Source organism: Balaenoptera physalus, assembly GCF_965194825.1.
Source record: "Balaenoptera physalus genome assembly, chromosome: 3".
In the NCBI taxonomy this organism is placed as follows: Eukaryota; Metazoa; Chordata; class Mammalia; order Artiodactyla; family Balaenopteridae; genus Balaenoptera; species Balaenoptera physalus.
In genome coordinates this window covers 1,797,800-1,819,325 of record NC_138890.1, presented here as the reverse complement: position 1 = coordinate 1,819,325, position 21,526 = coordinate 1,797,800, and the positions used below count along the sequence as shown (strand labels likewise).

Below are 21,526 nucleotides of genomic sequence, written 5' to 3'. Positions count from 1 at the left end.
ATGTGGGAGTGCGACCAAGAGAGACTAAAGTGGGGGGCTGCCCGCATGGACCCAGCATTCCAGGAACCCTGCCACAAAGGAGCAGAGAAGCCTGCCAGAGCTGGAGGGGGACAGGGGTCCAGGGAGCGAGATCTGCGGGCTTTCGGGCCAGATTCCAGGAGAAAGGGAGCAAGGGGAGTGCCAGAGGGAGGCCACCCTCGAGTAAAGGCGAGGGCCCCGTGCCCAGGTTGGGGCGACCTTGGCGGCCCCAAGGACAGGACCCTGGGGAGGGGTGGGCCGGAGCCGATGGTGCAGTACCAGGGGAGGCCACCAGATGGCGGGTCTGCCGCCTTCTCGGGGGCGGGAAGCGGGGAAACCCGTGGGGAGTGTCCGCGCTCCCCCCACCGCAGTCCCACACGCCTTCCGGGCTCTGGAGACCGCTGGAACCTGGGATGCACTTTTCCTAAGGGGTTCAGAGCCCTCACCAGTTTCTCAACGCTCCCGAGGCCCTTTGCCCTCTCAATTGGGAGCCGGCATACAGCAGGCGTACGATACAGGAGCGGCCAGACGACGGGCACAGGAGCCGGGCAAGGGTCGAGGGGAACCTCCGGGGAGGAGCCCTGTCGAGCCCGGGAGTCCTTTAGAGTCTAGAGAAGCGCGGGCTCCCCCCACCCCCGGTTCCGGAAGGGGGCGGGCAGCGGACGCCCCCGGGCGCCGTGTCACCGCGCCTCGGTTGCCGGGTAACGGAGCCGGAAGGCGGGCTGGGGGCGCAGCTGTGCGAGGCGTGGGTGCCGCTGGACTGCAGCACGCGCCGCAGAGGGCAGCCCCCTCCCCGCGCCTTAGGGCTGGAGGGGCGTTGCCAAGACCGCCACCAGGTCCCCCGATTCACTAGCCCACTGCCTCAGTTTCCCCAAGAGGAGGCTGGGGACCCCATTGGCGAGGGGGACAGAGGAACTCAGAGGGCCCACCGGCTCGGACCAGCGATGGGAAAAACCACACAGGCTCTGGAAATCGGGTTTAAAAAAGACATGTTTAATTAATTAAATACCAGGATGAGGCCAGGCAGGGCAAGGGGGGGGGGGTCACCCGAAAGCACAAATCCCTTGGGACCCTACCCCCACACACACACCTCGAAAGGTCACAGCTAAAATGGCTGGAGCCAGATCCCAATGACCATCGGTCCCTCCAGACCCCTGGATACGGGGGGGGCGGGGGGGGCCAGGGACAAGTTCTCAGCTCCCTGGGTCCTCAGACCACAGCCCACCCACTGCGGACATGCACCGGCCAGGGCTGGGACAATAAGGGGGGCGTCCAGACAGACACAATGGGAAACAAGGCCCTGGCCCGCCCTCTGCCCCCTGGACTAAGGCATCTCACCACCGCGGGAAGATCCTCCGCAGCCCCGCCCCCCTCCCCAGGACCCCAGGCACCTGTCCCTGGATCCTGCCAGGGCCGGTTCTGGTCCACGCTAGTGCCATCCAAACGCCCCAGCCCCCAACTGGAAGGCAGGAAGGTTCTGGAACACAGAGGGGTGCCACAGACCTCGTGCAGCCAAAGGCGGGATAGGCCTTTTCACGGTATGGGACAGGAAGCCTGGGTCCCTTCCCATTCCAGGGCCAGGGTCTTCAGTCCCTCTGTCCAAAATGAAATCCAACCGCAGCCACAGTGGGAAGACACCAGGAGGGGACATGACATCTGTCCCTCCCCATCCTAAGTTCAGACCACGCAGACCCTCCCTCCCACACCCACAAAGCCTGAGGACAACAGACCACCCACCGGGGCCCAGATCAAGGAAGAGATTGGCGCCTGAAAAAATATTCTACCCGGTCCAAAAAAATCGAGCTATCCCAGGGGGTTCGGGGGTCAGCCCTCCCGCTTCCCGCCCGCCCACGTGAGCGGGACCTCAACCGCTGGTCCAGTGGCCACGCCGGGGGCAGGATGGAGCCAGGGCCCGGGGCCTCCTCACCCCCATCCGCAGGGCGGGGAAGGGGTGCATTTCGCCCGAAGGCCGGCCTGGTCCCAAATAGGAGGGATTGATTGTCACGTGATACTGCACAAGGCCAAAGTCGGGGACTCTTCCCCTTCAGGAGAGGGGAGCCGGCCATCCAAACTGGGGGCCAGCTTCCCCCCAGTCTCTCTCACTGACACACTCGCACACCCACCCAGAGGGGCAGGGCAGCCCCCCGCGCCAGCAGACAGAGGAAAATAAATAAGCCTGCAGTAACTCCCATCCCGTGATATTCGCGCCACGCACCCCGCCCCCACCGTGAGTCAAATTGCTCTTTGGAAGAACCCCCCCTTCTCTCCCTCCCTACCCCAAGTCTCAGAAGCAAAACCGGTACCCCTATGGAAACCCTACAACCTCCCCCGTCCCCACCCACCCAGCCCTCGAGGCTGGGGAGCTGAGGGGCCCCTCCCGTAAGCAGTGGGGCAGAACCTGTGGACACCTGAGATTGAGTACCCGAATGGGGGCGGCCGGGCCACACCCCGTTTCCCTGAACGTCTCCAATGGCTTTCGGCGGGGTGAGGGGCTCCCGGGGCGGGGGATGGGGGGACACGAGGCAGCCCGCGGTAACCCCTGGTTCACCTATGGCTCTTTGCATACTTCATCCCAACGTGGACAGAGGGACCTGGGGACCAAGTGTGAACACCGGTTAGGGGGTGCCTTTCCTGGGCCACCTCCCCCCAAGGCCCACACGTCCCTCAAAGCAGGGAGGTGGCGAAGGGGGAAGGGGGACGCCTCCTGGCCACCCACCCAGGGTCCCTGTTTAACAGCTGGGAAGAGAGTTAACGATCATGGCTATATACAGACACGGGGCCACTACCCCTCCCGAGAGCAAACTCCAAGGCCTGGATGACCCCGGTCCAGTCTCAGACCCCTCCTTGCTTTCTCGAGGGGGCAAGGGCATCTTGGGGGCCCTCAGGGGGACACTGGAAGGGGCCGGGCTGGCGGTCAGTCCGTTCCCCGCCCCGGGCCGGGACAGTAGGCGTGTTGCTGGTGCTCCATGCCCAGGCCCAGCGGGGGCGCGCTCAGGGCGGCTGGACTGGGGCTCTACAGGCCGGCGGGGGCCGGGCTGGGCACCGGGCTGGGCGCGGGGCTGCCCGCCAGGCTGCAGGGCAGCGAGTCGCTGGGCGAGGTGCTGCGGGCGCCCGGGCGCCGGAGCAGTTCCGGGCGGAAGCCGGGGTGGCGGCGCGCGTGCTTGGTCAGGTGGTCGCTGCGGGTGAAGCGCTTGGAGCAGAGCGGGCAGGGGAAGCGCTTCTCGCCCGTGTGCGTCCGATGGTGGCGGGCCAGCTCGTCGGAGCGCGCGAACTTCTTGTCGCAGCCCGGCCAGTCGCAAGCGAAGGGGCGCTCACCTGCGCGGAGGAGGCGGAGGACAGACAGACAGCGGTCAGTGTGGGGGCAGAGAGTGAGAGGAGGAAGTCCCATCAGATCCCCAAGGGTCCTCGTCATCTGCCTCATCTCTCCCCACCTCGTTCTAGAGGCTGAATTCTGGACGTGAATGTTTAAAGAAAACGGCCCCAACTCATTTCGCGAACCCCCGTGAATACTCTCCCCTCTATTTCTACGACTAATGGTAATCAGACTGAGAGCAGCTGCCATGAGTTGAAAGGAGAACCTAAAGAGACCGCGTTCTCCCAGGACCGCGCGCCCGCGCGCCCCCACCCCCAGGACGGCGCCACCTCGGTGACATGTGTACTTGGCACACACGTGTCCGCTCCGAACGCACGTCGAGTTTTCGGAGAGGCTTCTTATGCAAACGGGTCCTGCCGTCCCCACCCCCGCGAAACTCCCTTCTGCCCTTCCTGTGGGGGCATTCTGGGGGCTCCAAGGTGCTCGCGATCCCAGTCAAGCCCCTTCCTTTTGGAAATGACCACCCGGTGGGGGGCACCGTCTGGGCAGCTTCCCGTGCCTGACGCCACCGCTGACCCTCGTGGCCCCCCTACGAGCAGAGGGACATGTGAAGGGACTCCCAACCCCGGCCAACCCGGGGGCCGCACTCGCAGGGTGCGGAGTGACACAAGGCGAGGCGGGGACAGCCCCTGGGTGCGGTGCGGGAAGGGGCGGAGCCCGAGGCAGCCCAGGACTCGCCCCGCCCCAGCGGAGCAAAGGCGAGGGGAGGGGCGGGCCGCCACCGGCAACTTCCTCCGCAGACCCCTCCCACCGCCAGGCCGGCCTCGCCCATCCTGCCCCTGCGGGCGCCGCCATCCCGCCTGCCAGTCCCCACCCGCCCATCCCTTGGGGGGTCTCTGCCCCGGAACAGGGTCGCCCGATCCCCCCTCATCAACCGTGTGTGTTGTCAGCGTGTCCCCAGCCGACCCGGGGGGACCCCCGCCACGCCCCAGGCCCAGGGGCCGTGAAGCACCCAAGAGTTTGCACCCTTCTGGACCCAGCGCCGGGTACCTGGGACCCTGGAATCCCCAGGCGTTGTGTCGCCCAATGCCCAGGGGGTTTGCAGGGTGTGTTGGGGGTGGATAGAGTGTGGACACGTGGGCAGGGTCGCCCCTCGTGGCACTGGACGGAACCCAGCAGAGGAAGAGGGGGAGGCCAGCTGGGGGGCAGGAGGGGGAGCCACAGTGGGGTCAGGGTAAGTTACACACTGGGAGGCCCACACCGAGCACTGGGGACTGCGGTGACCCAGGTTGACCCTGCCTCAGGAAACACGCCCTTCGGTGGGGGAGGTGCTGAGGGAGACAGACTGAAGGGTGTCCTCAGCCGAGGATCAGAGAAGCACCCCCAAAGCAGCACCCTAGTGGGGGCGTGCACAGCTGACCAGGAGCCGGCGGTGGGGGCCATGGGACAGACCCGCAGCCGTGGGGTGGGGGAACCTGCATTCTCAGGGTGACCCAGTGACATCTCTGCTCTGGAAGCTCAAGGCCCGCCCTGGGGAGAGGGCTGGGAGGGGGAAGGGATCGCGAACCACTGAGGGGCACCAGTGGACTTCAGAGGGGCTGCCCAGGAGAGAGCGGCACTAAAACCTCCCCTCCCCCACCCCTTCCTCCTGGTCGCACTCGGACACCACCAGCCACCAGCGAGGCAGAAAAGGGGGGGGTCAAAGCCCAGCAGCCTCCCCCAGAAAGTTTCTTGTGGGATACCTGTCGGTTATACTCACGGCTGGGGGAGGGCAGGCCCCAGGAGGCTGGGGACCCAGACGCGCTGGTGCCACCTCCCCCAGGGGTCACAGGCCACAATCGTGGTGCTCGTGGAGAGCAACTGTCCAAGACCACAGGTGGCCCCAAATCCCTGGGGCTGTCCCACCCCCCACACCCCATGCTTCCCCTGGAACAATCCAGCAGGCAGAGTCCGCAGCCGCTGGGGGAGGGGCCCCAGCGGGGACGTCCTCCATAGACTCACGGGGCTCAAAACAGCCCCAGAAGGGACACCCCACCCCACCCCACTTGGAACCGACAGGTCCCGAGGGCCGAAGTCTGGGGGCGGGGCTGCTGGCTTCCAAGCAAACGGGGGCCTGGGGGAGCGACGCCCCTCCGAGGGGTATGCGGCCCTGTCGCCATCTTGCAGGACGCAGGCGGGGAGAAGGTGGGGGACAGGGGGGCCAGCCCACCGCGGGTGCGCCCCGCAGTTGGCTCACTTCCCCATTTAGGGCAGCGGGGCCCGCCTCCCGCCCTGCCCTCCCCTCCCTCCGTCCCGCAGCTCTACTTTGCCACCAGCAGGTTGCAAGAGCGGTGCCAGTGCCCGCAGGGGCCAGACGCCTGCAGCCGCCGAGAACACAGCTGCCGCACGTAGCTTGGCGGCGGCAGGGACATCCGCAGCCCCAGCCGGCCTCGCTCACGTGGTCCCACTCCCGCCGGGGCCGGGGGTCGCCTCACCGGCTGGCCGCCTGCCAACCCCGCCCCACGCCCGGTTGCTGGGTAGCGCAGCGCACGTGCACACGTGGGTGGCGGGGCCCGGGGCGCGCAGGCTTCCCTCCCCACAACGTCGGGCGGATGCCTGCAGGATGCCAGGACCTGCCACCCTCTCAGTCCTCTGGTCGGGAAGGAGGGTAACATTCAGAGGCTCAGAGCCGGCATGCCGGGTGCGGCCGCCTGTCTGCTGAGTCCACCTGGGTGCCGGAGGAGGATGCGGTGGGCGGGGCTGCGGTGGACTTGACTCTCTGACTTGGGCTGGGACTAGGGGTGAGCTCAGGACGGCCGGAAAGGAGGTCCTGGCAACCGTGCGCCAGGCCTGGCTCAGTGTGCTCGGCCTTCACGGGGGACAGTGCCCCACCTCCCTGGTCTGGGGCTGGGGGCCAAGGGTCTGACAGGGGACCTTCACTGTGACCTCCTGAGGTCATGACTAACCTAAGGGGGGTGTGTGTGGCCCGCAGCCAACCCTTGCGCAAATGGCCACCTACCAGGTGAACTGCACCGGGGGAGGGGCCCAGGTAAGGTAGCATCCCAGGAGAGCTGGAGAAGGCTGGGACTGCAGCATGTGGGGGGGCAGGGGGCTTCCCAAAGGAAATAGGCCTGAGCAGGCCGCGAAGGACAGTACGGACATACAGCCAAAAGGATTGAAAATTGATGGTGAGGTCCGGGGGGCAGAGCACAGGGTCCCCGTGCGGCTGGCCATCCTGATGGCTTTAACAAAGACCAACCCGTGCGAAGTTCATCTGCTCTGTGATCTTAGCCACCCCCATCTCTCTCCCTGTCCCCGCCCCTCCTGTAGGTTTTCCATTTCAATTGCTCTGCGGTTGCCACCAAAAACCATAGGCAGAGGTCTCCCAGACTCTCACCTCCCCACGTGGTACCTGGCAGCAAATCCCATCAGAGCCCCTTTCAAAATGTGTCCAAACCCCCCCTGGCTCTTCGTGGCTCCAGCCCCCGGCTCAGGCCGGGAGTGGGGCGGCAGCCCATCGGCGGGTGCCTGGGCCGCCCAGTCTGTGCTCTGCTCCCTGGCTCAGAGTCGAAGCTGAAGTCTTTACTGTGGCCTCGCTTCTCTGCAGCCCCGGTAGCTGCTCCTCACGCATCGCCTGGAACCTCTCCCCCATCACTTCGTCCCTTCTCTGTGCTAACGTCACCCTTCAGAGCAGACTCTCCTTATCCCGCTGGGGTACCCCCCCACTGACCCCGTTCTCGGCTTTCTTACGCTTATGCTCAGTCTCTCCTGGGTATATGTGCCCCCCACTTGACCATAAAGCTGACAGCACAGGCCTGGCACACCGTGGGTGCTTAACACATGCGTGGAAAGCGTCTACAAGCCCCGAGAATGGCACTCAGGTTGCTACAGCTCCAGCAGCAGCTAACCAGCTAGCTTGCTGGTGCGTCATCTGGTTTACCTCCCCACCCCCCCAGGTAGGAGCCACCACTACCCCCGTTTACATAAAAAGCGGGCCACCTGCCACCCCACACCTCTCCTCCCTCCTGGGGAACCCAGGCTGCCCTGGCTTTGCTGCCCCACCCGGACCGGCATCTTCAGCATCGGGGGTGATGGCCTACTCAGTGCCTGTGTGTTCAGGCCCCCCAGAGCATGTGTGTTCCGGAGCCCCGCTGTTCTGGAAACGGGACTGGGTGAGGGTGGCGCCCCTCCCTCCCCGGGAGGCCAGCTCCTCAGGCTGGTATCGTGTGCCAACTCCCGGGCCATCTGGGCCACCTTTATCAGGGAGCCTGGGTGGGGGGTGGTTATCACCCCTTGCAAGGTGGGGGCGCCGACACTGTGAGCAGTCCCAGCTGCTCGCTGCACCCTGCTGCGGGAGGAGGGGCCTGGGGGGCAGGCAGTCCTGGGCACTCGCACCCCACCCCGTGCCCTGGCACTGCCCCATTCTGGCCCCCCAGATAAGCCACCAGTCTCCTGCGCCCCACCTGGTGCGCTAGGGGCGCTCACAGCTCTGCGAGGGGTGGAGGTGGGGGTCTGCTGACTCAGACAGCCCTGGGGGGTGCGGTGGCTACTTCCCCTCTGGGCCTCAGTTTCCCCATCTGCCTCTCCTCCTGGGGGCCTGTTCAGCAAAGAATGCCACCACCACTCACCCCCCTCCTTAGGCTGCTCGGCAAACAGCGGTCGCCCTAGCTGCCTCTTGTCCCCCAAGTCCTGGGCCTTGTCCCTCCCACCCAATTCCTGCGGTGGCCCCCCGCTCTCCCTCCCACACAGCGGCCCCCCTCCTCGATCCCTCTGCTGGATCCTAATCCCTTCCCCATAAACGGATTTTCCTCTGCAGAGCCGGGCTTGCCCCCCCCACCCCCGCCCTGCCCTTGGGATTAAAGGGCACACTTACCTACTCTGCCCCCTCCCCACCTCCCACCACAGCCTTCCAAATCCACGCCCCAGGGCCCCTGCCCCCACCCCCTGCAGCCAGGGTGCCGTCCCCTCCCCTGGGACACACCCTTCCCTGCTGCATCTGACTCCGTGGTGTCGCTCAGAGGCCTCTTCCTCCAGGAAGCCTTTTCCTCCATCACCGCTGCTTTCACTGTCCCCCCAGTGTTCCAGGAGTCCCGGGGGACGGGGACTGGGTCATCCCCACAGTGCCTCTCACACACTGTAAAGGCTCAGCTACTCTTGCTCAGGCTCAAGCAGACAGGGTTTTACAGGGGGTCTCAGCTGGAGGTATTGCCGCAACGCCCAGGGGACACTGGATGACGTCTGAGAACATTTGTCATTGTCACAACGGGGGGTGCTCCAGGTGGGGGCCAGGGAGGCTGCTCAACACCCTACAGTAGCCAGGACGCCCCACACAGACAATGAGCCAGCCCCGAAGTCAGCAGGGCCGAAGAGGAGACCCTAGACTAACAGCCCCACTTCCAGATCTCAGCTCCTTGCGGGGAGGGGGCCTGAGCCCCCCAGAGGTGCTGGACACTGGGGGCTCTGGGGCAGGGGAGCAGTCCGGAGACGAGGGAGGTTGGGAGAGCGAGGAGTAGATTGCCAGCCTCTCCGCCCCCGCCCCACCTCCCTCCCTCTCCCTCTCCCTCTCGGTATCCACGGCAACCGCGTCAACATCTCCTGCAGCTTCCCAGTCCTTCCCTGCCCCACACTGGAGGCAGGAGAGCTCCTTCTGGGCCAGGGGCTGCGGGCCAGACACAGGGGACCGGAGGACAGCCGTCCCCGCTCCCCCACAGCTGGGTGGCCCTGTGAAAGACCCCATCGCCCCTCTTGGTCTCCCCACCCCAAGCCTCTGTGCCAAATGGAGCAGGGATGATGAGACGCCACACTCAACTCGCCTGGCTCCTGCTGGGCCTGCTTGCTCATCTGTAAAATGGGGCCAGGCCAGGATGGGAGCTCTCTTTACTTTACAGAGAGGAGAGCGGTCATCAGGCAGAGGCGGGTGGAACGGGACTCCCTCCCAAAGGCCCTCGGGGGACAACGGCGCAGCAGACAGCCATCATCTAATTAAAGCTCCTCATCAGATCACTCCCCAGGCCTGCCCCCAGCAGTGAGCAACAAGAGGTCCAAGACAAACATGGCTTCCCCACCCCAAAACAGGCATAAAAACAGCTGCCCCCTCCCCTGGGGGCTGGAAAAACCCAAAGGCCTTGACACAGACCCTGGGTAGGGTTTGGTGGTCCTGAACACTAGACAGATGCTGAATTAGCAATCACTGAGCACGAAGGTGCCCCAAACCCTCCAAAACCGGAACCAAAGGTGCCTGGGTGCACGACTTTCACTCTTAGGAGCAGCACCCCCCCCACCCCAGGGCCCAGCACCATTATTATCCAGGGGGCAAGGCATGGGGGGATAGCACCCTGCCCTCCCCCACCCATCACTGGGACACCTCAACTCAGTCCCCTGGGCCTCACTTTCTCTTTAAAACCAGAATGGTAATACTGACATCCAGGCCCTCGACAAGGAGTCCTTGCTCCCCCAAAGGCTTAGGGGGGCAGCCAGTACTGCCTGGGGGCCCACGTGGGTACTCAAGGATCCCAGGATACCCTGGGGAAGTGTCCCTACAAAGCCACAGTGGGAAGGGAGGTGGCCACCCCCTTCACCAGACCCAGAGACTCGAACAGAATGTGGAAAAAACCAAACTAGAGCACTAGGGGGTCTGAGCCACTCTCAGGGTTCACACCATCCATGTCTCTGCCACAACGCTAGGTCCAACCCCTCTTCCATGCACCCGCTCCACGTGTTCCTACAGTGGAAGCGTGTCCACTGAGCCAAGCTGATGCACCCTATTGCCCGACGTGACCCCCATAACGGCCCTCAGGAGAAGGCAGCCCGGAGGCGGTACGTAATGCGTTAGAAACGGACAGAACCACCAAGTCCAAGTGCACTCCCACCCAGCTCCCCTGCCCTTCCCAACAGAAGGAAAACCTCCAATGTTCAAACTCAGGCTGGTGACAAAGGCCCACCATCCCCAGACCCCCAGCCCAAGAGAAAATACTCAGGGTTGAGGGTGGGACTCCGTGGGGAGGACTGGAGAGACCCACAGGAGGAAAAAGAGGAGGTGACAGAGTAAAAGGGTGGCCAGAGCCCCCTGCCTCCGGCTCCCTAGCGGCCCAACCCCACCCCCGGCTGGGCTGTGAGACGTGACAGTGTCGCGCGGAACCCTCCCCCGCCCCCAAGCCTTCCAGGCTCCCGCTGCAGGCGGGGGCGTGGGGGGGACCCAGGAAGCTGCGAAACGCACTGAGGACGTGACATCCTCTGGGGTCCCCCTCCTCCCCAGACTCAAACCCTAACCCGCACTCCCAGCCCTGCCTTCCGCCTTATTAAAATACATATAAAGGAAGAGAAAACGTGCCGGGCACCCCCCAACCTGGCTCCGCACCAGGCGCTCCGCCGCTCTCTGGGGTGAATCCTCGCGGCCACCTCGGAGGCAGCGCGCGGTTCCTCCTGCCTTTCTACAGAGAAGGAAACCAAGGCAGGAGAGAGAACGAGAACCTCAGAATTGGACGCTCAGACCATAATGCCCACCAACCAGATCCGAAACCAACGGAAAATAAAAGAGAAACAAGGCCGAGAGCGAAAGAGACTGCCCGGGAGCCCCGATCCCGCCCGCGGACCCCGCCGCGACGCGCGCCCCGCGAGCCCCTGCCGCTACCTCGGCGCCCGCCATCCGCTCGCCGCCCGACCGCGTGGCCGCCACGCCCCCCGCGCGCGCCCCACCCACCAAGGCCCCGCCCTCCCGGCCGGCGCGGCGGCGGCCCGGGCGCGCCCCCCTCTCCGCCCCCGACGCGCCACGCAGTTTCGGGGTCCCGGCGGGGGGTGGGGAGCGCGGGAGGCCGCCCTCGCGCGGGCCGGGCGCGCGGCCAGACTCACCTGTGTGCGTCCGCAGGTGCGACTTGAGGTGGGAGGACTTGTAGTACGCCTTGGCGCAGCCCGGGAAGGGACAGCGGTGGCTCTTGGCGGCGGCGGGCGCGGCGCCGGGGGCGCGGCCGGAGGACGGGGACGAGGCGGCCGAAGAAGAGGAGGCGGGCGAGGCGCCCCCCGGAGCGGCGCCGGGCCCGCCGCGCAGGTCGGCCAGGATGCTGGCGGCCAGCAGGTGGGGTGCGGCGGCGGCGGCGCCCGGGCCTGGGCCCGGGACGGCGGGGGCCGGCGGCGGCGGCCCCGGGGGCCCGGGCGGGGCGGCCTCGCGGCGCGGCGCGCGCACATCCAGGCCAGCGGCCGGGCCCGCGCCCTCGGGGCCCGGTCGCCCGCGGTGCACCACGGCGCCTGAGGAGATGGCCATGAGCACGTCGGCGGCGAAGTAATCCACGCACGCCACGGCTGCCGACATGCCAGGCAGGGGCGGGCGGCGCGGCCGAGCGGGCGGAGCGGAGGCGGCGGGAGCGGCGCCCGTCCGGCCGGCGGCGGCTGCTTGAGTGCGGGAGGCGGAGGAGGAGGAGGAGGAGGAGGCCGGCGCGCGCCGCCGCCGCCGCCGCCCGCGCTCGGCCTGCCCCGCCCCGCCTGACGCGCCCTGACGCACCGGAGCCCGCGGGGGCGGCCGCGGCCCGCCCCGCCCGGAGGACGCCCCCTCGGGGCGCGCGGCCACGCCCCCCGCCCGGCGCGCCCTCCACCACCCTGCCCGCTGCGCGCGGCCGCCGGGGGCGGGGCCGGGCCGAAGGAGCCGCCCCCTGGCGCGCCTACTCTGGCAGCAGAGTACGCCTCCCCTTCTTCTCCGAGCGCTCCTTACCCACGCGGGGCGCCAGGCCGGGGAGCCAGCCCCCTCTGGCCCTCCCCTCCCCCTGCGGCCACCCCTGGTCCGCTTCCCCGACCACCCTATCCTCACACCAGGAAGCTCCGCCTGGTCCCCGCTACGGTCTCGCCTCCGGAGCGCGCCCCGCCCCGTCCCAGCACGCCCCTCCCTCCTCGGAAGGCCCCGCCTCCCAGGGCGCGCCCCTCCCTGCTCGGCGCGCGCCCCGCCTCCCCGCGGGCTCGCCCACCCCACGCTGAGGCGCGCGGCCGGCGGCGGCCCGCCCCTTCCTCGGACGCTTCCACCCCGGCCCGGGCGCGCCCCAGGTCAAGATGGGGGAGGGGTCCGTTCCCCACGTGGCCCGGTGGGGGTGCGGAAGCGGTTAGCCCCGCCCCCCGGCCACGTGCGCGACCCTTCCCCCTCTTCTCCTCCCCAGTTTGTGACCCTGCTCGACCGCGCGCCCCCTGCCTTCACTCGCCCGCTTTCATGGGGTCCCCCTCGCCGCTCCCGGAGACCCGCAGCTAGGTAGGGGAGGGGAGGACTCCCCGCCTGGCAGGGTCGAGCTAACGTGCGCTCGTTCCTCTTTTTTTGCCCCATTCGGGAGTGAGGAGGGCTGGGGTCACAAAGGGCGGGGCTCGGGGTGCTTTGGGGAGGAAGAGTGGGCCGGCCCCTCCAGGACAAGGGGGTCGGGAACATCGCTACCGGCGCCAGTCAGGGAAATTTGGGGCGCAGACGGGGAAAGTGGGGCCTCGGCAAGCCCTTGAGGACGTCCTGGCCAAGTTGTTTAATGTCGTCGATTACGCCAGGAACGCAGATGCCCGGGGTCCGCCCAACCCGCAGGTCTGAAGCAGCGGGCGCGGGGAAGTGGGGCGATGGGGTGGTCCCCTCCATTGCGACCACGCCCCCGCCCCTTCCTAGGCAGGCCACGGGGACCGTGCAGTGGCAGGAGCGGCCTCCAGGGGGCCTTCCTGCACGGGTTCTTGTCTTGAGCTGGGTGTGGACAGAGGCCGGGGGCTCTGGCCCAGACCCCATCCCCGGACTGAATACTCACCCTGGCCACCTGCAACACGTACCCGCTCCGCGCGCTAGCTGACAAGGCCTGGCTCCGCCCCTCTGGCCCCAGGCTGGCCTCTGCCCCATGCGTCCCCCTGGTCTAGGCCCGACCATCCTTGGTGGTGCCAGCTTGTGCCAGCCCCCTCTGGGGGCCCGCCCTTGCACAAGGGTGGACAGAGGGAGGGAGAGGAGAGGGGCACTGACGCAATGACTTCAGGCTTCAGAGAGGAGATGCCGTTTCTTCCTTTAACAGATGAGCCCACTCCCACTCCAGGTGGGCACTTGGTGGGCACCGGCTGTCAGCATTCCTGCTGGTTGGGGCCTCCTGTGCCTTTGAAAGTCTAGGAGGGTGGCCCACCTGGGCAGGCCCCCACCCTCCACCATCTCAGTACACCCACCCTCAGGTCTTCCCCAAGTCCCTCTGCCTGGCCTCTCCCAAGTCCAGACAAGGCAGGAAGTGCTTTGCGGGCTGCCCCCATAGGCCGCAGCTCACCCCAGCACGTGGGGAAGAAGCAGGACAAGAAAGAGGCCGGGACCCTTTGTTCATTCCTTCCACTGATGTTTATAGGGCCCAGAGCAAGATCTCCCCAGTGGCTTTGCCCTCCAGGGGCTCAGAGTCTAGGGCAAGGCAGCTGGGACTCAAGATAGTGGCACAGGGGATGGACACAGGCCTGACAAGTGGAAGAAGTGGGGGTAGCATCCCAAAGATGGCTCCCCCTGGGGCCTGTAGTTCAAGGGGGCAGCCACGGGAAAATGGGGCGATAACTGAAGGGGGCCCTTCTTCCCACAGGCAAGGGGGGAGTGGACCGTGGCAAAGCAGAGCTTAGGACTGCCGTCCTGGCTGTGCCTGACAGATCTCACGGCCCCAGACAAACCATTTTCTCAGAACCCCAGGTGTGCACTAGCTCCCACGGATAATCAGGGTCTTGGACCTGTGGCTTTCTTCCACGGACCACTTGTGCAGGCAGGAGACCCTAGGCGGGGGACCACACTCCACCCACAGTGTTTCTGTTCACACCCCAGGCCCCCGGGGATGCCTGGGTGACCCCTGATGACACCCCCTGCCCCACCCTGACCCCATGCTCACCTCTGCCTTATGTTTTGTCACCCTATCCTCACTACAGCCCTTCAGGAGTTGTCACCCCATTTCATAGATGAAGACATCAAGGCTGGGAGAGGCCCCAGAAGAGGCCTGAAGTGGCTGGCCCACATGCAAGAGCTAGGAGGCAGCAGAGGGTTTGGGGGCCTGAGCTTCTGTCCTGGCCGGGGCACCCACACAGAGGTCAGTCCCTTCTTTCTCCAGACCTCAGTTTCCTCACCTGTAGATGGGGGCCCATCTCTAGCCTTCCCTTCTGGCACCAGGGGGTTCAGGGGGGCTCTCGCCAGACCACAAGACCCACGGAGCCGAGCTGGGTAGGAGCAGACACAGGGAGGTGTGGAAGGGAAGGGGGCTCAGAGGGCAAGTCTCCCAGCTGCCAGTGAGGGGAAGGCAATATAAAGTGGAGCGCATCGGAAACATGGATGCCCTGGGGCCCCGACAGGTCAGGGTGGGAATCTAGGCTCGTGTACCTGCGTGTATGTCTGTGTGTCTGTATGTATAGACATTCTGGAAGGACCATAGCTTTTTTTTTTAAAGACAGTGAAGCCTTTACTTTTTGTTTTAATAGTACTTTCTGTATAGTTCAACCTTTTTTTTAATCCATGTGTATTTATTTTATTTTCTTTAAATGTCAGTAGATATCTAGGCAGTGCCATTATGGGCCATGGGCCCTTTCCTTTCATACTTTTCTGTATGAAAAGTTTTTGTTTTTCTTTTTGTTTTGGACATGCCATGTGGCTTGCAGGATCTTGGTTCCCCGACCAGGGATCAAACCTGGGCCCCTGGCAGTGAAAGCACGGAGTCCTAACCACTGGACTGCCGGTAAAGTCCCTGAGAAGTTATCTTCTAAATAACTCCCCCGCTTTGGTGTGGGCTGAGGACAGTAACCTGCTTGTGGGGAAACCTGGGGACCCCACCTTAGCCAGGAGGTCAAGGTCGTTTCAGGGTGTCAGCAATCCCCAGTGGGATGTGATGAGAAGGGCACCTCACTTCTGGGTGTTCTTCCCTATACCCATAGCCCTGGTCTGATCACGAGAAAACCTCAGAAAGGCCCAGATTAGGGGATATTTTACAGAAATTCCCGACTGGTCCCCAAACTGTCAAGGTCATGAAAAACCAGGAAAGACTGCAGGAGCGTCACAGATTTTAAGAGGGTAAGGAGACATGATGACTGAAGGCCATGTGGGCTGCCGGGTCGGACCCTGGAACAGAACAGGACGTTAGTGGGAAAACTGCAGAGATGGGAAAAAAGTCTGGAGTGTGCGAATGGGCAGGTACACAAGTTAGTCCTTGGTTTTCACAAGACCCTCCCACGAGGGGCGCTGGGGGAAGGGTAGGCATGACAGCTCTCCTGTAAACCCCAAACTAATCCGAGGTGAACATTTGAAATTAAACACGAGGAGTGGACGCTAGCAGCCCACATCGCAGGCACCAGGAGGAGTTCTACATTCTCACACCTGTGTACAGAGCTGTCACAGCCGTAAATGTGGTACTTTGTGACCCAGCAATTCCACTCCTGCAAAGGTACACAAAAAATATTTTCTTTTTCTTTTTTAAAGCCGTGCACCGTGCGGGATCTTAGTTCCCTGACCAGGGATCGAACCCATGCCCCCTGCATTGGGAGTGCGGAGTCTTAACCACTGGACTGCCAGGGAAGTCCCCCAGAAAATATTCTTAAGGAAACAGAAACGTCTGTGTATGGCTGCACTGTTGTAATGGGATAAGAGGAGAACAGGTGGACCAGCCTGTGTCGGTCACTGTGTCACGGAGCACGAGGCTATGGGAGGGCCAAGACACAGGGTCAGCTGCGAGCTCGAGCTCACCGGAAGCCACAGCCCCTTCACGCTGTGAACTCTCGGTGTTTCCACCTGTCTCTGCAGCCTTTTAGTGCACAGTGGCCTCTGCCAGCCCGTCCACAGCGGTCACCTCTGCAGGGGCCTGGAGACGCACGAAGAGGAAGGGGATGTGGGGTGGGGGGCTAGGGGCGGGTGGTTCAGCTCCTCAGAGCGTCAGGCTGGGCAGGCAGGTGCACCCGTTTTTACCACCTGCCTGGCATTGGACATTTGTGGGTGTGACCCCCAGCCTCTCCATGTGGGTCCTGCTTGCAGCTCTCAGAGGACAAAAGCCCCCACCCCTCGTGGAGCGGACGTTCCAGCAGGATGTTGTACTTTGACAACAGAGCATTTTTTAAGATTCATGCATGATTTGCCTTCTCCTCTGTAACCCATCCGTGTTTATTTCTTCTTTTTTTTTTTTGGCTGCATTGGGTCTTCGTTGCTGCGCGTGGGCTTTCTCTAGTTGCGGCAAGCGGGGGCTACTCTTCGTTGCGGTGCGCGGGCTTCTCACTGCAGTGGCTCCTCTTATTGCAGAGCATGGGCTCTAGGCACACGGGCTCAGTAGTTGTGGCTCGCAGGCTCTCGAGCACAGGCTCAGTAGTGGTGACACACGGGCTTGGTTGCTCCGTGGCATGTGGGATCTTCCCAGATCAGGGCTCAAACCCATGTCCCCTGCATTAGCAGCCGGATTCTTAACCACTGCGCCACCAGGGAAGTCCCCATCCGTGTTTATTTCTAACGTGTGTCAGATTACTCAGATTACTCACCGTGGTCCTAGGGGTTGGTCACACGTAGGAAGTGCAGAAGGCCCCAGCCCAGGCCTAGCCGGGCAGTGGGCATGTGGCTATCTTCCCCCACAGGAGGTGCCAGGTCCCTGCTCCCAGCTGCTGGGGAGAGACCCAGCCCGCCCGCCCCCGCAACCCGTCCCTTCTCTAGGAGCGGGAGGGGGCGGGTCTGGCCTGAGCCGTGTGAATTCCCTCCCCAGGGCCCCTTCTCATCTTCCATTCCTTGCTGGCCCGGGACCGACCCCTGGAAAGCAGGGGCTTCCGGAGGCAAGTTTCAGATGGCCAGCTGCAGTGGGGGCCACCCGTGGGCCTGGCCTCCCCGTGCCCTGCTGGGGGAGATGGCAAGCCCTCTTCAAGGCTCTCTCCTGTAACGTGGGTTGCGCGGCGCTCTGCTGGGCTTCAGAGAGCACCTGGCTCGGCTCCTCCCAGCGATGACCATGACCACAGCCAGGCCCGTCCCTTCCACTTCACCTGGACATGCTGTGGACACACACGGGGCTCTGACCTGTGCCCCCTGGCCCTGGGGTCTGGCAGCACAGAGCTCACTGTCCAGCAGGGGCACACCTGTGTCCCAAGACCACTTGAGCACCAGAGAGCCCAGGCCTGAGTCCAGTCAGGGTCCCAGGCCTTCTTCTCTGGGCAGCTTGGCCAAAGCCATCTCCCCTGAAGTGGGGACGGCGACCCCAGTAGCCCAGGGTTGTCGTCGTGAAGATCCACTTGGCACACGGCAGGAGCTTCGAAACTTAAGGGGGACCCTGACGCTGGGCTGGCACTCCCACCTGACGGAATCGCATAGTTAACACGTTGGCCCTACACCCTGACCGTGAAGCAGACAGACAAGTGCCTGCCCTGGGGGAGCGCCCAGGCCCTGGGTCAGGGTGCCAGGGGCCCTGACGGGTGGTACCCACCGCGAGGCCCCATCTCAGATCTGGGCCCTGGGGGGGACACAGCTCTTCACATAACCTCAGCCACCACGCGTCAGGGAGGACACTGAACTCCCCACCCTCTTCTGGGACCCCCAGTTCACACGGAGACGGCAGAACCAGAGGGGTGGGTCCCACCAGCTCAACTTGATTGGGGGGGGCAGTGAAGCAGGGTCGCCAGAGGAAGGAAGGGAGGATGGACGGAGGGCCCTCGGGGGCTGGGCCCCGCAGGAAGTCCAGTCGGGGCTCCTCAGGGCGAGGGTCATGCGCACAACCCGGACCCCACCCTCGGGGAGGGGCCTGTGCCTGGCTGAGGCAGCCCCACCCCCTGGGCAGGCTGTGTCCCCCGGGGTCTCTGGGTGCCAGGCGTGCCTAGGCCGCGGAACAGAGAGCCTGGATCCTGGTCCCGGGACCCAGGGGCCAGGTGTCAGGTGAGGTGCGCCAGGCCAAGTGTCGAGCGGAGGACCAGAGGCTCCGGGGAGCCGGGGGGCGCCTGCTGAGAAGCGCAAGAACGCTGCCCGGTGTGAACACGTGTGTCCTGGGAAATTCACAAAATGGAGAACCGAAAGTTGGCCCTTGTCCCAGGCGGCCTGGCTCATGGGCTGTACCAAGTGGAAAGGAAGGGGGGGGGTGCATCCCGGAAGGTACCACACCCCCATCACAGCCCCTGCGGTTCAGAGGCTGAGCCCCTCAGAGGCACCACCCGTGGGAGAGGCGAGTCCCCTGCAGAAGGGCAGAGCCCGCCGGCCGGGCCAGCCTGAGGAGCCCCTGGCCTTAGCTTATCCCTTCCTTGCAATGGGCAGGCACCGGCGAGTAAAGCACTGTGCTGACCTCAAGCAAGGTCAGCACCTCGCACTGTGACTGTACACGGGCGCCAGGGGGGAGGGCCCAAAGGCTTAAGTTTTCAGAATCCTGTTAGAACTAGCATTACAGAGAACATGTTCAAGCCATCAGCTATATTTATTATGACAGAACTTCTCTTGATTTTCATGAGGGGAGTTGGGGCCTCCAGACAGTAAAGAAGTCAGCAGGGTTCAGGATGACTAGGGTGATAGGGTCTAGAAACAGAGCCCCGGACACGGAGAGCGCCTCGTGCGTGCGGTAAAGGCGGTGCTTCAGTCGGGGAAAGAATGGCTTTATCGGGAAATGGCGTTGGGGGCGAATGATTTGGGAAAAAGCAGTTTGGGTTCCTACCTTACTCCTTTTCAGAAGTCCTTTCTAGAGTTAGACCAAAAATTTAAATACATATTTAAAAAACAAACCATTATATTTACAGAAGAAAACATCAAACGTTTTACAATCGTGGAGTAGGGAAGATATCTCTGAGCATGATACAAAATGCAGAAGCCATATTGATAAGGTAATGACTGATAACGATTTTAAGTGCCTGGCAAAAATAAATAAATAAAATTAACAAACAAACGAAAAACAAAACAACCCAAAAAACCCACACACAATCCAAGTCAAACACGAATGACAAGTTGGGAAAAAAATATATCTTTTTTAAGACAGTGGGCTAATTTTCTTAATCTGTAAAGTGTTCCTAAAAACACCAAGAATCCAACAGAACCCAAGCCAAGAACCCAATAGTAACATCAAGAACCCAATGGACAAAGAATGTGAAATACAAATGGCTTTTAAGTATATACATGTTTATAATAGACTTCCAGTTTCAAAATGATTATATTAGTGGTAGAAATGATCAACATAAAAACAAATCTGACAGAAGCACTGAGATGTTTGATTATACTTCTAGGAAACACAAATGAAGCTACAATGAAATACTATTTTAAGGGATCACATACCCATTTAGAGTTCTATGGAAAGCCCTTGGACCTAGCCCTTCTGTATTAAGGAATTCATCCTCCAGAAGTACTCGTACTTGGGTAGGAAGATATTTGTACGAGGATACTGGACCTAGCATTGCCTGCTACAGAAGACTGGAAAAAACCTACATTTCAACCAACAAGAAACAGGATGAATAAATTATAGTGCTAATAAACTATGGCGTGGCCACCAGGAGGACTGGATCCAATCTATCTATGTAGGGGAAACTCAACACTCTCCAAGGCACGCTGAGTAAGAGGATCACACTTTTGTATAAACTCATTAGCTACACATGCACTTTCTTTGTTGACACATAAGAAACTGCTTCCTCTCTGCCCCAGTGGAGGGGAGCACTTGAGGTCAGGGGTGGGAAGAACACTGAGTTTTCACCCAACACTCTTCTGTACTCTGAATTACTCTGTGTGTCTGAAAACATTTTTGTTCAATCGTGAGTCGTCGCTTTGGACTTGCTGCACTGCGGAGTCCCGGCATTCAGGGAACTTACATTCTGATGGGGTGAAAAGACGGCGGGCTCTTGTGACACGGGCAGCAGTGGGGTCAATGGGAGCACAGGGCTGGGGGGGCGGCTTCGGGGAAGAAATACTGCAGCGGGAGGCTGAGGAGCCGGACGTGCTGAGGGGGATCGGCAAAGGCCGGGCCGTAGTAGCGGCAAGTCGGTCACGAGGACCAGCCCGTGCAAAGGCCCCGCGGCGGAAAGGACCGATGCTCTCTGCTCCCGAGAGAACACACCCCACTTTCCGTTTTGCTCCCAGACGTCGTGGATTATCAAACGCGAGCCTAGACTCCCAGCGGGAGGGCCCGTGGGGCTCGGGAGGGTCAAGGCCGGGCACCGTCCTGGGTCAGGGACGGCGTGCCCGGGGCCACTCCCGGCTCTTCCAGCGCCCCAGGCCCGAGGCCCAGCTGTGAGCCACAGACAGCGCTGACACACACCCGCCGGCGCCGGCCGGCCCGCTGGGCGCGCCCCCACAGCCGGGACGGCGGCAAAGGCAGGGCCGGCCAGCCGGAGCCCGAGCCGCCGCCACTTACCGCGCAGGCCGCGGCCTCCTCGCGCTCAGCCACCCACCGCCGCCGCTGTGCGGGCCACCCCACTTCCGCTTTCGCCCGGCCGCGCCCCTTGCCGTCTTCCCCGCCCCCAGGCCTAAGCACCGCCCCTTCTTAAAGGGGCCGCGGACCCCGAGGGGCCGAGGCGGAAGCATCGCCGGCTCCCGGCCTCGCCACTGCCTAGTGTCGCCACACACGCCGAGCCGCCGCCCGACCTCGGGGTGGATGACAGGCCTCTGAGGCCTTACCCACTCTAGAGTGCCGCCCTTGGAGGTCGCAGGGGGTACTCCGGAGGCCGTTGATGAGCCAGGCGTCTGGCCAGGGTCCAGGGTGACGCGGACCGACCCTGTCTTCAAGGGCACCCCGGGCGGAGGATACAGCTCAGACCAAGGTCCGGAGGCGTGTTGCGGAGTGCTCATCGTGACCTCATTCCTGGGGAGGCCCCACGGGGCCTCATACCTGCCACTGCCCTCCACTGGACCCAAGCGTCCCCGTTTGCAAGACTCTCTTGGCCCTCTGTGCAGCGGGAGCCGAGGACGGGTGGGGTGGGATGGGAAGAGCAGCCCTGCGATGTCTACCACACGGGCACGGAAGGGTCGTCTGCCTCTCTGGGGGCCCGGAGCAGGCCCAGCCTAAACCGGCGGCGGCCACTTCCACCCCCAGGGTTGTCGCGGAGACAGGAAGCCCACCACCCTCCCCAGGCGCGCCCTCCGAGCACGCAGAGTCCTGGGTTCGAATGCTGCCGCCCCTCCGTCACCACCCAGGCAACCGGCAGCCCCAAGGACCCGAACTGGACCCCTCTTCTGTAGGGAGTGACCTGACATCCGCAGTTGTGAACTTTCCTTGGGGGGTTGGGGACAAGCCCGGCCCCCTCTTCGTGCTTGCTGAGCCCCAGGGAGAGCACGCATGAGCCAAGATAGGGAGAGGAACC

At 63.4% G+C, this 21,526-nt stretch overlaps 1 protein-coding gene and 1 long non-coding RNA gene across 3 annotated transcripts; one reads left to right on the top strand and one right to left on the bottom strand.

Annotated features, from left to right (window-relative positions):
• Window positions 1–990: 990 nt before the first annotated feature.
• KLF16 (KLF transcription factor 16) lies at window positions 991–11,763 on the bottom strand. Its single transcript, XM_082456777.1, has 2 exons — window positions 11,159–11,763; window positions 991–3,333 (listed from the first exon to the last, which is right to left on the bottom strand). The coding sequence occupies exons 1-2, from the start codon at window positions 11,613–11,615 to the stop codon at window positions 3,032–3,034; spliced, it is 759 nt and encodes a 252-aa protein (XP_082312903.1). The 5' UTR covers window positions 11,616–11,763; the 3' UTR covers window positions 991–3,031.
• On the top strand, window positions 11,283–16,386 carry LOC309658344. 2 transcript variants are annotated; one of them, XR_014262199.1, is made up of 4 exons: window positions 11,283–11,381; window positions 12,448–12,536; window positions 14,189–14,346; window positions 15,723–16,386. It is a non-coding gene; the product is annotated as an uncharacterized lncRNA (long non-coding RNA). The 2 variants fall into 2 exon arrangements; XR_014262200.1 differs by lacking the exon at window positions 11,283–11,381 and adding an exon at window positions 12,269–12,337.
• The last annotated feature ends 5,140 nt before the right edge of the window (window positions 16,387–21,526 follow it).

What these genes read in the sequence shown, in the direction of transcription:
- KLF16 (XM_082456777.1), bottom strand. Translation starts at nt 11,615, where the DNA reads ATGTCGGCAGCCGTGGCGTGCGTGGATTACTTCGCCGCCGACGTGCTC. An exon ending in GCACCTGCGGACGCACACAG is followed by an intron (nt 3,334 to 11,158) that starts GTGAGTCTGGCC and finishes TCCTCCGCGCAG; the next exon opens with GTGAGCGCCCCTTCGCTTGC.